Below are 14,923 nucleotides of genomic sequence, written 5' to 3'. Positions count from 1 at the left end.
TCTCTTTGGTCAATAATGGGCTCAAACCAAACATGCCCTGTAGACGTAAATGTTTTTCCACGTCTTATCAAAGGCTGTAGGCTGAAAGATGTTCTGAGCAAGGAAATGGGTTCAGTGGTAAAACCAACAACCTTAACATTTCTGGACAGAATTGCAAGTAATTAACGTTCACCTCCTGTTTTGCTGACATAAAATAATACATAGTCTTTGTTTTTCTAGGGAGGGAAGAAATGTGTAAATTCTGGCGTACAGACCGACATTCATACCAAGCTTGCCACCTGTGCTTGAACTCACTGCCATTTCACACAAATGGACAGCATTTGGTTCCCACAGCTGACGCCCGTGTTACCCACAGCATGAACCCCACCACATGAGAATCAGCAACTTGCCCCTTAATTGAAGACAGATGCTGCAAAAGTGAATGGGATGGTTATTAAAAGAAAAGAGCGGCAATGGATCACTTCTTCAGATGGGCAGATAAACGTCCTTGTTCCTCTAATCACCGAGCTTTACACTGATCCCCCACAGTCAAAGCCTGAATTCCTTTCTTTAAAACACAACAAACAGATGATTAAGGGGGGTTGGGGGTGCTGACCGGAATACTGCACATGTGCAAACAAAGTGAAAAAGTTTTTGTGAGTCATCACAAATGTGTTAAAACACACACAGACAAACATATACCATGAACCAAGACTTTAAGCCTGAATCACTGTAGGTTTTTTTTACCACCGACAGACTATTCAAGGTGATGAGAGAAGTGAAACAACTGAAATACAGTATGTCTAGAGAGGAAGCGAGAGGGGAAAAGAAGACTTCTGCTATTAGGGAGACGAGTCACTTTCTCTGTCTCTCCAGGAAAGGGGTTTGAGAGGATGTGACATAATATATAACAACAAACGGCTCACAAATGGATTCTATTAACATCTAAGTCCTGATAAATCCTGTTATTCAATCAGTCTCCAAAAGGAAATACCCATCCACCAGCTGTCTTTTTGCCAAGTGATTTATCATGACACAGATTAGCTTCACGATCTAAAGTCAAAAAGGAACGCAACCTTGCTTCACTGCAACAATTAATGACCCAAACTCATTTTTACCTCAGGCAGAAGCTAAAAATAATCCACACAACTCCCTGGAGGACTTTTCTGTCACAATCGCAGACCTACCGCATTAAATTGCATTCCCCGTCTGGCCCGACATGGCCCACAGGAATCTAAAAGCATGAAATAAGTCCTTTGGGATGTCTCTAGTCAAACACAGTGGAGCAGTGACATCACCAACCGGGACAGATGTTTAAGTTTAGAAGGAATGAAAGTCAAGTCTGGCTTAGATCCAGAGTCCTATGGACTAACTACAAACAAGGAGTCTATATTATTTCAGCATCGGCCATGTTTATTTTGCATGACCTCTCTCTTACCCTGTCAACCCTGACAGAAAATACCCCTTGACAAACAGCTTTGCTTTTTTTTTAAGTGCCCTCTTTCCCACATCACGCCTTCAGTTTGTCCCCCCAACACACACAGGCCTTAAGAGAATAACTGCTTTTCATTCACTGGGCAAAACAATAAATCCTGACAGTCTCTCTTCATCTCAATTAAATCCACAGCTTCTACAAAAGACGCTGCCTGAACCCGTGACTTCCCACAGACACACAGCATATGACCCTCTTATTTTAGTCCACTGTGAGGAGTTTTGCTCATACGCACCGTGGCCAAAATAGCACTTAATGAGAAAATAGTAATTCCCCACTGTGTTGAAATGGCTATTTTCAACTTCCCCACCAATGACCAATTACCACAGAATGTTTACCTGACAAGTGGCGTTGGTATGTGCCATCGTATTTGAGAAAGGAAACATAAAGATTTCCAGCTCTTAAAAATCAGAAGTGTTGAAAAACTCGGGGGCAAGTAGTCCTCCATGGTGTCTGTCCTGCTCTGTTCTGTTTAGAAGGGAAAGCAGACACCGAAACTTGAAATAGAAATTTCAGCGAGCCCATTTAAAGGTGCATTACACTACATCTGCAGACAAACAGCTCCCCCCGTGCTTTTGTGGGACGTGTCAACTTTACATCAATGACAAAAATGTTTGACCTCCCTTGGGGTTCTGGAATGCTAAATCGCTTATGGCACACACGCACACACACACCTCCACTGTCAAACAAACACTCCTCAGTGTTGTAAGGTCAGGTTAAAAGTTGACCTTCAACTCTCACAGTGAAACTCAAGCCGCAGCTGGCAAACGCTGTAACTTTACAGTCTCATAAGATCCAGATATATCCTTAGCAGCATCAAAATAAGCGTCGAACCACTGAATAAAACCTCTCACATTCTGCAGCTCTGGTAATTTTATCATGGCTTCAGCATACCAAGACTCGGGAAGAAGAACTTGCGTGCCAACTGTGTGATCCAAGACTCACTCAAGGCAGTTTCCTGTCTGGACCACCTGGAGGAAAGTGTTATTCTTGACAATGAAGCAACATTTATCTCAAATGAAGTTCAGGGGTTATTGTCTAACAGGTCAAGTGAGGTCAAAAAGAGTAGAAGATGGAACTTTTCACTGGTAACTGATTGATTTTTGTCCTATTCTTCTTTGGCAGCTGGTGGGGAGAGTCACTGACCAATAAATAGGCTGCATTTAAAACCTCAGTGTGTCCCACTGGGGTGCTCATTAGAAAGAACAATTCTGTTTTCTGGGGCCAGGCACAGGCACCATAGGGGGGAGGCATTGGATGCAGAGAAAGAGGAAATGGCAAATGATTCAGCTGCAGCACAAGGATTAGTTTTATTCACAAGACATGTGTGACATAAATGCTTAGGTCGGAAAATGTCCTTCCTTTGGAAAAAATTTAGAAAAAAAAAACTGATCCCAGCAGCTGATCAAAGTTCACTCAACTGAGAGTGTGTATTGTCAAAGACAAACACTACTTATCTGACTGAAACTCCTGCTATCTGCACATCCCACTGCCTGGATGTTGTGAAATTACATGTAGTGTAAATGCATCAAAAGTCTGTATGTGATATATGAGAATAATATGACACAGCAGAGTTCACAATGAGGAATACATTCAGGAAAGTGTTCTTAATGTACCATAACAATGTACATGTGAGATATCAACAACGACATTCTTGCTGGGACAAGTGATGTCGCTTTTTCATTCGTGTCTGTGTGTAGTTAAATATCTTTAAAACTAATCATAGATACATGTATGTACACAATGCGATATTGTGGATATCAGCAACTGGATTATGACTATTTAATTTTGACTGGTCATGACTCCTCACATTTAGTTTGTAACACATATCAAAAGGGAATTATGGATGCAAATTGTGTTGCAGATATCCACATTTCACATTGTGGATATCTGAAGATAACTGAAAAGACAAACCCCATACACATGAATGGGGGACAGTGACGTCATGTGTGCTAATAAGAATGAAGTTGTGGATATCTGTAATGACAATAGTGGATAGAGGAATGTCACGGTGGATAACTGATTCAGTGAAGAATAGGATTACACATCCACACAAAAACGGTATGTATGGTTCACTAGTATCTAATAAATAAATTAACCCACTATGAACTATGAAGTAGTTCAATTCACAGTTGTATGGTGCAGTTTTACTCAGGTAGATTTCACTCCATTGTTTTTCCATTGACAGCTGAATCTGCGCATGAACAATGCAATTAAAACGTCCAGAATTTCAGAACAGAGCAAACAAACCCCGAACTTTAATCACACCGGAAGAAAACAGAAAACATGTAGCCACGCAGTTAATGTTAGCTAACTGTTCTAAGTTTTTTTTAAAAAAAATAACACTTCACATACCGAACTCGCCAACGTCTTTCCTTCAAGCGACTCCGTGGAAGAAAAATGAAGTTTATCTGCTGTGTCAGTATCGTTGAAACTTCACATTACTCCACTCGTTTCTTCATTTTACATGATAAAAGCCGCTCACACACACACACACACGCTTGGCCCGTTCAGCGTCCACACACACAAACAGCAGCAGCGACCAAACACTGCTGATGCATCTTTGAACAACTGTGAAGACCTAATGCTGCGTTCATGTGCTGTCGGAAATATAGCAACCTCTAATTGGTGGCCCGCTAGCCACTTTGGGCCCAGTGAAAGACTATATTATAATACTAATAAAACAATAAAACTGTGTCGTTTAATTCACAACTGTCAGTTCCGAGCAATACAGGTGATTAGGTACACCGTAGCTGTATTTTTTGGACACTCGTCGGGACAAATTTTCCTTTACGAGGGGCAAGTGAACGCATCACAGGACCGCCTGTTTTTGACAGGCCAGTGTTGTGAAAGCCTGAGATTTCCCCCCCATCCCCGTGCGTCCTCACATCTGGCTACAACAACCTCATCCTTTCTTTCAGTAAATAATGGTTTAATAATAATCTGTGTGTGTGTGTTTATTTATTTAGTGTTTCATGAATGCATCTTTAATTCCATGTGTATACAAGACAAAAGTCATGGAAGTGCATTGCTTAGGAATGCAAAGCTTGTTCGATTAATCGATGATTCAATTAATCGACAACTATTTTGATAATCATTTAATCCGTTTTAATGGTTTTTATATTTTTAAATAATTCTCTTGGACTTTTCTGGTTGCACAAAGAAATCATTAAAACGTCAGTGCTTTTGGTTTGTGGACAAAACAAAACATTTGAGAACATCATCATTTCCAGGTTTGAGAAACACATTTTTTTGACATTTTACAGACCAAACAAATACTCGATTAATCGAGAAAATTATTAATTGATTATCGATTATGAAAATAATGTCTATTAATGTATGTATGGTAAGTACAATATGTGTTTAAATATCTGTTTCAACCTTATCTTCTTGTTCACGTTGATTGTTTGTGTTACACCAAAACACCACAGCACAGCATTCCTTGTGTGTTACTAACTATTTGGCAGTAAGGCAACTTCTTATTCTGAAACCAGCGACAGGCCTGTGAAAGAACATAACAAATAGTCACCCTGCCAATTACATTTATGAGGGTCAGCTCAGCAGAATGGTTGAACTCACAAAGGGTGGCTTCTGTGAGACAATTGGGTGGATGATAATTTATGTGTCTGATTAAATGGAGAGGGGCCCTCTCTTGGCCCGCCTCCTGGAGATTATTTAAAGATCCACATAGGGGTGGTGCAGAAAAGCAATATGCACAGTGAAAACTGTAATCAACTAACAAAAGAAAATCTGCAAAAAACACTGTGCTTAGGATGTCATATAGTAATAAGACAAATATTTTTTAATCAACAGGGTGGAGGTTTTGTGTTGTCAGTGCTGCCAACGCAGCAGAGTTGAACAAATGTCGCCCCCTGCTGGTCAAAAGACAGCAGTGTCTCTGTACAGTGTGTGGGTGGCGCCCAAGTGGAATTTAAGAAGGAAATGACCAAATATCTGTAGCCCACTCAGGAAAATCATCCAAAAAGAACAGGACTACTTGTTATTGAAGAATAAAAGTCTATTTGTTATATTATTCAGGCCAAATATGTTGTATTGTTGCTTAAAGAAGATGTTATTAAAGCTTTCAAATGGGTTTTTTCCTAACTTTTGTCTGGAACAAATTGCTAATATCACTTTTTATTTTTTTGCTGTGACATGTTGTGAGTTTGACTTACATGTGTGTTTTTTGGTCTAAGTCGTTGACTATATGAAAGCTATCACAATAGTAGATAATAGATTAACTCTTTAAGGCAGCTGAACAGATACAAAAAACAGTTCACTACATGCTGTGGTATATTAAGTTATGATATTATGGTTGGTTTTAAATGTTATGTATGTAGAGAAACAGTTAGTCACAGTGGTTGTTGACACGTGTATTTTGTGTGTATGCTCTTTGTTGGATGTGTGGGGCTTAAAAGAAAGGCTACACCTCCTGAAATTCCTGACATGCCCAATGACAACCTGTACTTAAATGTCCTATAGGAGTTAAGATAATACCTATGTGTTCCAGGCTGTGTCGTATATGCCGTCCCTGTTGTGTACTGCATGTGTTGCCATGGATGTAACAACGTTAACAGACAGACTCGGCCTGGTTTCGCCTTATCTGAGTCCCAGTCGCACACAAATTACAACATCAGATGTTCAAAACGGAACATGTTGATCACAGGTCGAGAGATAAGTGCGTGCGTCAAATACATCTGTGTTTAATCTTAAACCATAGAACAAACAACAATAACATCAACCCAAAAGGTCACTGGAGAAGAAACAGCCTGTACAGAATTCAGTGAGTCTGACATATTTGCAAACTCATCACTATGCATTTTATTTGAATATTATATTTGAATACAGGCGACGCACTTTCTTAAAAGCATGACAAAGCCTTATCGATGCATCAAGAACATGCTGTGTGAATGACATAGATAAGGTGGAAAATCTCCAAAAAGAAAACAATCTGTTACCGTGAAGCAAGAAATAAGTCAGTAAAGTTTATATTAAAAACAAAAAAATTAACAGAATTGTTCCTGTAGAGAATATATGGATGAAATCTTGTGACTCACGTTTACTTATAAACACATTACAACGCAAGATACTCACACTGCTTCATATAAAAATGAAATAAAAACACAATAAAAGTAGAAATGTACAGAGGAAAAGTGTGTGTGTTTAAATGTGTAGTCAATGACTTCTGCCAAAAAATAAAGACTCCACGTAACATTTAGTTTATATTTTTTATTTTGTATAAACATCACAGAACTGCTACAAACAGTTAGATCAGGTCATATATGTACAATCATTAGATCACTAGAATGTTGAATATTCAACAACACTGCTGCTTTTATACGGCATAATAGGTTTTGTTTAAGTCTAAAAACACTTTTTTGAGAAATCAAACAAATAATCTCCTCAAGTAAAATAATTCTTTCAACATTCTAAAATTATGTACAACATTATGAATGTGTGTGTGCGTGCGTGTGTGTCAGTGTAACAACATTGTATAAAACAGGGGAGAAAAAAAACTAAACTGCCAGAGTGAAGAAGCTGGTGTAGCAGGATGTGGTATTACAAATCCACAAAGGCAGAATAATCTTACTTTACATCAACAAGCACCACTGAGAGTTTAGGTTCTGGCATCAATGGAGGACTGCTTTTTAAAAAAGAGGTAAATCCTGGTTACTATGAGATCTTGTAATGGAAGCAAAAAAGAAAAAAACATTTATTCTTCCTACCTGTTTCAATGGGAACAACCTGTAGGATATCAAGTGATAAACTATCTACAAACTAATCAAATTTCTCCCCATTTAACCTGAGTACATGCACAGCCGACAGCTTATTTTAACAAGGTCACTGCATTAAATACAAGCTAAAAGTCAGATCATTAGACACTCATTCATAAATGACAACACTTTGCCTTCTGTGTACAGCAAACCTTTAAAAAAACAATCCATATATGGACAAAATAAAAAAAAAAATCCCTTCCAGCATTCAAATTTAAGTCAACGGATATTGTCTCGTCTGTCATTCATCTGACAAAGCTCCGGCAACTGGCGTCGTTCACCACCTTGGCAGGGGGTCAAAGGTGAGGACAGGGAGGGTCAGATGGGCTTGGTGGTGCTATTGTAGACCAGACGCTCTCTGTCCTCCAACGTGGTGACCGGGATGGTGTTGACTGGCACGCGGTGGTGCTGTGCACTCTTCTTCTTTCCTTTAAAGACGCAGTAGAGCAGGACGGCGAGCAGGATGACAATAGCCACGCCCAGGACGGCAGCTATTGCTATAATACCTGTGAAAGTGAAAGACAAGATATTTTAACATGTGGTTTCCACCAAGGGGAACGGTTCCGTATAGTACATGTTTCATTTCCACTAATGGATAAACTAAATATCTTACAACTGACCGCCAACATAGGTTTATCCTACAGGCTTGAAACAGAAGGGTGGGGTGAGCGATATTCATCTGCCCCATGAAACTTGGACCATTTGCTGATGGGGAAATTCTGAAAATAACTATTCAAGGTGTCGAATTATGAAAGTGAAGCGAGGCAATACCTGTCTGGCTCCCAGAGACCTGCTTGTCAAACTCCTCCTTTCTTGCAAATACGTCCTTTTCTAAAAAAGGGGGGGAGAGAGAGAGAGAGAGGCATAATACAGTTTTAGAGATTTTGTGTTGTACACAACATGAGACATTCAAAGCCGTAGCAGTTTATAGGCATTGATTTGAATATAAGGCCAGTATTTTTGATTAGAAAAGGTCATCAAAACAAACACGAGTATACTAACAACTGCTCCATGGACATATTTGGGTGCCAACAAAAGACAAAATGTCATGTGTAGAAAATGGAGGATGGGGGATGTGATAGTTAAAGAGATCCAAGGCGTGTTTTATTCTGTTTTTCCATACAATTCACAGTAGAAATTGTATGTTAATTTAGCAGAATATAAACACAGTGTTTACATAACGCACCTGACACCCCGCGGCAAACTCTCATGCAGGAATCTTTGTTCTCAAATCTGTTCTCATTTCCCTGGCAGCCGCCGTAGTTGAAGCGATAGCAGTTCTTCTGGATGGGGTTGTAGTACCACTTAGTGAGACTGTCCCTGCAGCTTCCTGTGTTGGGAGGTTCTGTGCAGCGCACTGTGGAAGACAATGAATGACAAGGTAGCGTTAGATCGTAGCACTGGGTGTGTGAGTGTGTCTTCCGTTTATTTGGGTTTTCCCAAAAAGAAAATGACAAATCTAGAAAAGTTCAAATCACCCTTTTGCTCATCGAATGGAATCCGCAGCAGAATCCGAAACTTGTCGTTCACTAAAAGCAAAAGGCAAAGTTTAATTGAACGCGTCTTTTAATGGACTCATGCGAGAATTCTGTACAGTGAACACTGCTCACAGTCATCGCACTTCTGCTCATCCGAGCCGTCGTTGCACTGTGCGGTGGAGTCGCACTCGAGGCCCGGATCCAAACAGCAACCGTCGTCACAGGCAAACTGCTCGGTGGTACAGGGAGCGCCGCATTTCTTCCCTGTGGCACACAAACACACCCAAGAATATTCACACTGGTCACATTAGCAATGCAACCGTTTTTGCTTCATTTAAGAATGAACGGGTTGTTAACGTAGAAGGCCTTTACCATGACGTCCAATCTGAAAGTGACTCACTAAAATTGCTAAAAAATGGTGTTGAATGGTTAATAAAAGAGTTCTATTCCTACTTATAATACCTGTTTAGTTATATGAAAGACAAAGTCTGGTTAATTGCATTTCCTTTTGATAAATCTGGCTCTCTATTTGATATATTTTACATTTCTGTATTAGTACACTTGAAATAAGTTCACTTGGCGTACTTAGTTGAGTTCACTGGTGTCGTCAGTGTTAATATTTGCATTACCATGAGGGAACTTGTGTAGCATTTTTGTAACTTTCGTAAAGTTTTGTAACTTCATTTTTGATTCGTGATTTGATATATTATTCAGTTGTTCATTTTAAGTGTTAATTAAGTGTATTAAAATCAATCATTTTTATTTGAATCACTTATGTTGTGCAAACCGTTTCATTCAGGTTCAATTCAGTGTGGTTATAAGTCACCCTTCCTCCTTCCGTCTTGACTTCCACATCCAAACAATATACAATATGATTGAGAGTATTGGTAGAATATCAAGAATCACTTACCTCCCGGTGTACCAATTGGCAGACCTCTACCACTTATACTGGTTTTTTCTGAAAGGAAAAAGAAAAAAAAAATGTTAAAACCAATCTCAACAGTATGAAATTAATATAAATCTGTCATTTGTTCAAATGTATTCATTTCTACGCTTCTGTCTAAACGGGGCCTACAGTATCCTACAGTAAACATCTGGCTGTAACATTACATTGGCTTTACATGACGTGAGGTTGGTCGATTTCACAACTTCACATCTAACTCTCGGCAGGAAAGCATTCTGCTGACAAGATTGCCAATAATTGCTGATAGGACAAAATGTTGATTAGAACGACGTGTTTACAATGACTGATGCAGAAAAGATGCATTTATGTTGACATTCTTAAAAATGTTTATGTACTCGTGTTTCCTTTTTTTTAAATCACATTTACTCAGAGAGTATAAGGAAATAATGTAAAGTTTATGGATAATATTGTCATGTGTGTACAGTACAAGCATCGCACAGATACCTGAGCCAGAGCAGGCTTTGGTGCACTCGTCCTTGGACAGATAGTTGTTGAGATTCTCCTTGCAGCCTCCGAAGGTGAATTCCTCACACTTCTCCGAGGCGGCGTTGTAATGCCATCGAGGGAAAGCGCCGCGGCACGGCCCGATCTTCTTGGGAGCCATACAGTGATCTGGCGGACGGAGAACAAAGCGTTACTCACTTGACTCTTAATGCACCCCTTCTTTGACTTACCGCAGACATGTTGCTCTCACTTCCCCTTCTTTGCGGCTGCGTCATAAATAGCAGACGTATAATTACAAAGGCTGGTGTCCTGCACACAGACATTTAACTGTCTGTATCAATGAAAAAGAGGCCTGTATGTACTGTAGGGTTGTCGCCGGGTGGCTGTTGAGTCATATCGTGCACTAATGCAAAGTGCAAATGTTTCAGTACATTAAAAAAAGAAAGAAAGAAAGAAAGAAGCGCTCCGACTGCGAAGTGACGCAGATGTAAGCTACACTTTTCATTAGCGAGCGCTCACATTACTAGGAGTGATTGTCATTCACGAGTGAGCTGTGTTGTTATTCAAACCGTCCATTATCAAGGGTTTAATTTGGCAGTATTGACATGTAGAGTCACTGCCATGCCCATGCATTTCACACTTAAGAACATTCCTAGGACACATGCTGTTAATGGGTAACTGAGCCACCGACCGCTTTCGTGTCTTTTCTTGTCCCTCGGTTTACAATGAACGAGCAACAAAAAAAATCTACGTGAAAGACAACACTTTCAGAGGATTTAATGCAAAGACTTTTAATCAATACTGTGGTGGTGGTGACTGGAGCTTTCTTGTTTGTGTAACACAAGCTGAAACCAGACTGACAGGTTTGGTTGAGTCGGGGGTGGAGAGAGTGGGGTGGCAGCAGGGGAAGAAGTAAAAACCTCACTAACCACTCTGCTGCGCTTGTTTTCCGTAGAAACTCTAAACAAAAACATGTGCAGTTCCGAGAAGGTCTTCGCAATCTGACGGCGGCTTCTAGCTTTGCGCAACAGAAGGGAAGTTATATCACTTAGCAGAGAGCGTCTGACACGTCGTTGCTCAAATGAATGATCTAGTGAGCTTTCTGCCGCCAAACAAAAGTGGGATCAGGTTTATCCGTCTCATAATGACCTTCTATCTCTGTATCTTTGCTTTGTTTTGTCAGGAATTTGGCGAACAAGTCTTGACAGGTTCGATAACAATCAACATGGAAGTGCTCACGTGACGAAGGCCAAACAATCGAAGGGAAACTGAGGAGATTTTGTTTACTTTTTAAACAAATCCTTTTCTGGTTATGTTTAAAACAAAAAGGAGACTAATTAAAATGTCCTACCTTTTTTGCTAAATTCCCCGTCTCTGTTTTATGTTTAGTATGTGTTAATCTGTGTTTGTTGTTGGGATGGTTAATGAGTGAGGGGTTGGGCTGACAAGAGGGTGTGGTGGGGGCTTGTTCTTGGTTGTGTTTTTATCCCTTAATATATAGACAAGATCTGACTGATTGATCAATAAACTACGACTATACACTCGTCGTAGTTTAATCAGTTGTGACTATTTGGAGTTTTAAAAAGGAAGAGGAAGAGTTTTTCTTTCGAAAATCTTTCAGGACCGCAGGGCATTATCATGGCTTACACGTTGCCCAACTGTAAATATAAGGTGGTTGACTGTGAATAAGCCAAGAGACGTGTCAACAAATACAGTGGGATAATGACTCCTGTTTACGACTGAAACGCAAACCATTTTTGTTTTTTTTCATTAAATGCAAGGGAAAAAATACGGCAACCAATTTAATTTGATGATCTGTGTCATATTATTTACGTCATGTTTGTTCCGGGCGACAGAATTTAAGTTTCTCGTGCGTTCAAATAAAGCAGGTATGCTTCATAAATAATGAATTATGTTCACATCACGGTTGGCTGAATACTCACGCTCAGACTGCTCAGGAGTGAGGACCAGGACGGTGACCTTGGTCGAGTCTGACTGGCCTATGCTGTCCGTGACGGTCAGCTGGAACTTGTACACTCCAGACGTCAGATTGGACACAATAATCTGGTCTTCGAAGCTGGTTTGCTACAAGGGATAAAAAAAAAAAAAGCCAGTGTTGCAAGATTATTAAAACTGGATCATGAGAAAGAACTGTGGAAAGAATGGGCTTGCGTCGCCTCACTTCACTCACCTCAATGACGGCATGAGGATATCCAGTTAGCATCTGCCACTGGTAGGTCACGATCTTTTTGTCGTCTTTGCTCTGGATGCCATTCAGTGTCAAGCTGTCCTGAGGTTGCACCACTTGGTCCGGTCCTCCATTGGCCGTTGGTGGACGGTCATTTTCATCTGCACGTGACACGATGAGGTCAATGTACGTCACATTAAAAAACAAACAAGCTCTGCCATAACTCGATCATCACAATGCAACTATTTCCAGTTACAACATTGCAACACATGAGAGTCAGAGGCGGAAACAGAAACCTGAACCTGTACACCAGAGGCCATTACAGCCTGGCATGTGTGAACATGCTGAAATGAACACTTCTGCCGTAAAACTGCTGGAAAGACGAGGAAACTTGTTTGGAGGACGGTCACAATGTGGAGTGTGGGTCAGTTTTGCGTCGTTACTGAGGGACTGAGCCAGTGAGACTAAATTAAGTGGTGCGTTCCAACTGTAGGAACGGGACTATATGAACAGTCCCTGTCGTAATTACACTGAAATAAATATTTGCAATACAAAATAATGTTTATATTTTTAAATCTAATACTTAAACATAAATGAATGGAGAAGTCCTTTCCGAATCTATCTCCATTTGGTTTACATACAACCTTAAAGAGGAAAGTTAATACTGGTCGAAAAACAAGAAAATCTGAAATAATCCATACACGGGTGATAACATCTTCCCTCAACAGGTGACATGCTGTGAAGAAAGATGTGCACTACCCCAGGAGATGCACATGGCTGTCATGGTGAGTATTTATATATCGGATTATAGTCGTGTAGTAAACGCATCAGCACAAAATGTCTTATTGACAGCCGAGTTGTTTAAAAAAGGAGATAAGAGACTGTACTGGATTGACATCAGTAATGGCAGATACTCAAGTTTGAGAAAATAACATTAGACTACCAATTGAAATCAAAAGTACACAGCACTTGGGGTATGAGCTGCTTACGTCACTGGATATGTTTTAGTATCTATGAATGACCTAAATTCAAAATCACCACATCCTTTGTTCCATTTCAGCACCACAGTGACGAGCATCTCACCAATAATTGTGTTGTCCTCGGTGGGTTCGTTGCACAACTGCCATTTTGTTTTAACATGTTTTGACAGGAAAAGCACCAGTGTTTAAGTGAACACATTAATGACTGTGGATCAGTTCAGCTCATGTAAGTCAGGGCAAGCGTGACACTGAACCAGCAATTCATCCCTTTAACAGATGTGATTCAGTAATCATGAATTTGATTGTTTAAACCTGTTATTTTCATGTCACAATTGCTGATGTGCAAAAGGGGGCCCTGAATTTACGCCCCCACCAACCCCCCTCTTTGGCTCCGGACCTGCTACAGGTAACATTACATCAATATGGGTTATTCTTACTTGGAGGAACGTCCACCTCGAGGTAGCTTTCATACACGGAGTCCAGGATGTAATTAATGTATCCCTTCTTCCTGACGAAGCGGCAGGCGTACTTCTTCTTGTACAGGCAGTCAAAGAGAAAGCAGGACTTGATGGAGTTCTCCTCGGGCCCGCGCTCCATGAAGGCCACATTACACATGGGCTCCTTGCAGCAGGCGGCCACGCAGTCCCTGACGCGGTCCAACTTGGGCGACGAGACGAACTTCGCGCCGTCTTTCACCGACTCGTCCGCGTCGAGGACAAAGTCCTCACTTCCGCTCTTGAATTTAGAAAAGCACTCATCCCCGGAGTCCTGACCTCCACTGGAGCCGAGGAGCAACATGAGGAGCGAGACAAGCACACACGCTCCAAACTCTCCTTTCATTGTGGAAAAAGTCCCCACACCTATAATAATAATAAAAAACACACACCTGTAGCGACAGTGGGTGGAATAAACACCACTTCTTCGTGATATTAGACTCCTGTGCGAAGTATTTAGGCCGCAGAAATGGCAAAAACACAACACTCCCACTCCAGAGAGCAGCCTTCAGTCAAATGGCGTTTCAATAAAAAGTGTCCCTGAAGAGGTGTCGACGGTTCCCCGCGGACACACAAACACACACGGACACACAGCGCTGCTCTTTAACAACTCCGAAACTCTTCTACACGGACGCGACGATTCACTTCGTTTGATGTCGACAGAAAGAGCAGCGAAGACACAGGGGCCACAGGTGACTCACCTGAGAGCAGATACAGGAAGTGAAATTCCACTCCTGACAACGCCACTCCCTAACTTCTGACGCCCGAGTAATGTAGTGAAACTGCGACATCAAGTACAAAGAAAAAAAAGTGTTAAAGTGTTAAAACTGTGCTTTTTGTTTGTTTGTTTGTTTGTTTGTCCGCGTGTAAGTATGACATAAATCCTTAGTTTATTTCATAATACGTTTTAATTGCGACACAACGTCACAATTCCAGGGAAATTAACTAGAACTATGTCTACGTAATCTCACACTGGAGATTATGATTCCAGGTGTTGATACTGTTGACAAATGCCAAACACATGAGTGAGTTCATGTCAGTGGAAGACAGTGGAAATATCTGAAAATCACAATTGTGGATCGGAATAATGTCTCGTAAGTACATAAAAGTATTAGGGCCACATGTAAAAA

At 40.6% G+C, this 14,923-nt stretch overlaps 2 protein-coding genes across 6 annotated transcripts in view; both read right to left on the bottom strand.

Annotated features, from left to right (window-relative positions):
* The window catches only part of LOC131444460 (pleckstrin homology domain-containing family G member 3), a 49,198-nt gene extending 45,167 nt beyond the window's left edge, over nt 1-4,031 (bottom strand). For 4 of the 5 annotated variants that reach the window (XM_058614786.1, XM_058614788.1, XM_058614791.1 and 1 more), the window contains exon 1: nt 1,810-1,942. In XM_058614786.1, coding sequence (XP_058470769.1) covers nt 1,810-1,919 — 110 coding nt within the window. In that variant the 5' untranslated portion in view covers nt 1,920-1,942. Of the gene's footprint in view, nt 1-1,809; nt 1,943-3,826 lie in introns of those variants that run through there. The other variant, XM_058614790.1, reaches the window with a different exon arrangement.
* A 2,654-nt stretch (nt 4,032-6,685) lies between these two features.
* On the bottom strand, nt 6,686-14,514 carry spint1a (serine peptidase inhibitor, Kunitz type 1 a). Its single transcript, XM_058616143.1, has 10 exons — nt 13,737-14,514; nt 12,323-12,480; nt 12,075-12,216; nt 10,132-10,299; nt 9,634-9,681; nt 8,856-8,987; nt 8,724-8,774; nt 8,432-8,602; nt 8,017-8,076; nt 6,686-7,751 (listed from the first exon to the last, which is right to left on the bottom strand). The coding sequence occupies exons 1-10, from the start codon at nt 14,137-14,139 to the stop codon at nt 7,564-7,566; spliced, it is 1,521 nt and encodes a 506-aa protein (XP_058472126.1). The 5' UTR covers nt 14,140-14,514; the 3' UTR covers nt 6,686-7,563.
* Between the last annotated feature and the right edge of the window lie 409 nt (nt 14,515-14,923).

Source organism: Solea solea, chromosome 18 (assembly GCF_958295425.1).
Source record: "Solea solea chromosome 18, fSolSol10.1, whole genome shotgun sequence".
Taxonomy (NCBI): domain Eukaryota; kingdom Metazoa; phylum Chordata; class Actinopteri; order Pleuronectiformes; family Soleidae; genus Solea; species Solea solea.
Note: the sequence above shows the minus strand (reverse complement) of the source record. Positions and strands in the feature narration are given on the sequence as shown.

What these genes read in the sequence shown, in the direction of transcription:
- spint1a (XM_058616143.1), bottom strand. Translation starts at nt 14,139, where the DNA reads ATGAAAGGAGAGTTTGGAGCGTGTGTGCTTGTCTCGCTCCTCATGTTG. An exon ending in CACTCCTGAGCAGTCTGAGC is followed by an intron (nt 10,300 to 12,074) that starts GTGAGTATTCAG and finishes TCCGTCCGCCAG; the next exon opens with ATCACTGTATGGCTCCCAAG. An exon ending in AGTTTGCCGCGGGGTGTCAG is followed by an intron (nt 8,077 to 8,431) that starts GTGCGTTATGTA and finishes CCCCTTTTTTAG; the next exon opens with AAAAGGACGTATTTGCAAGA.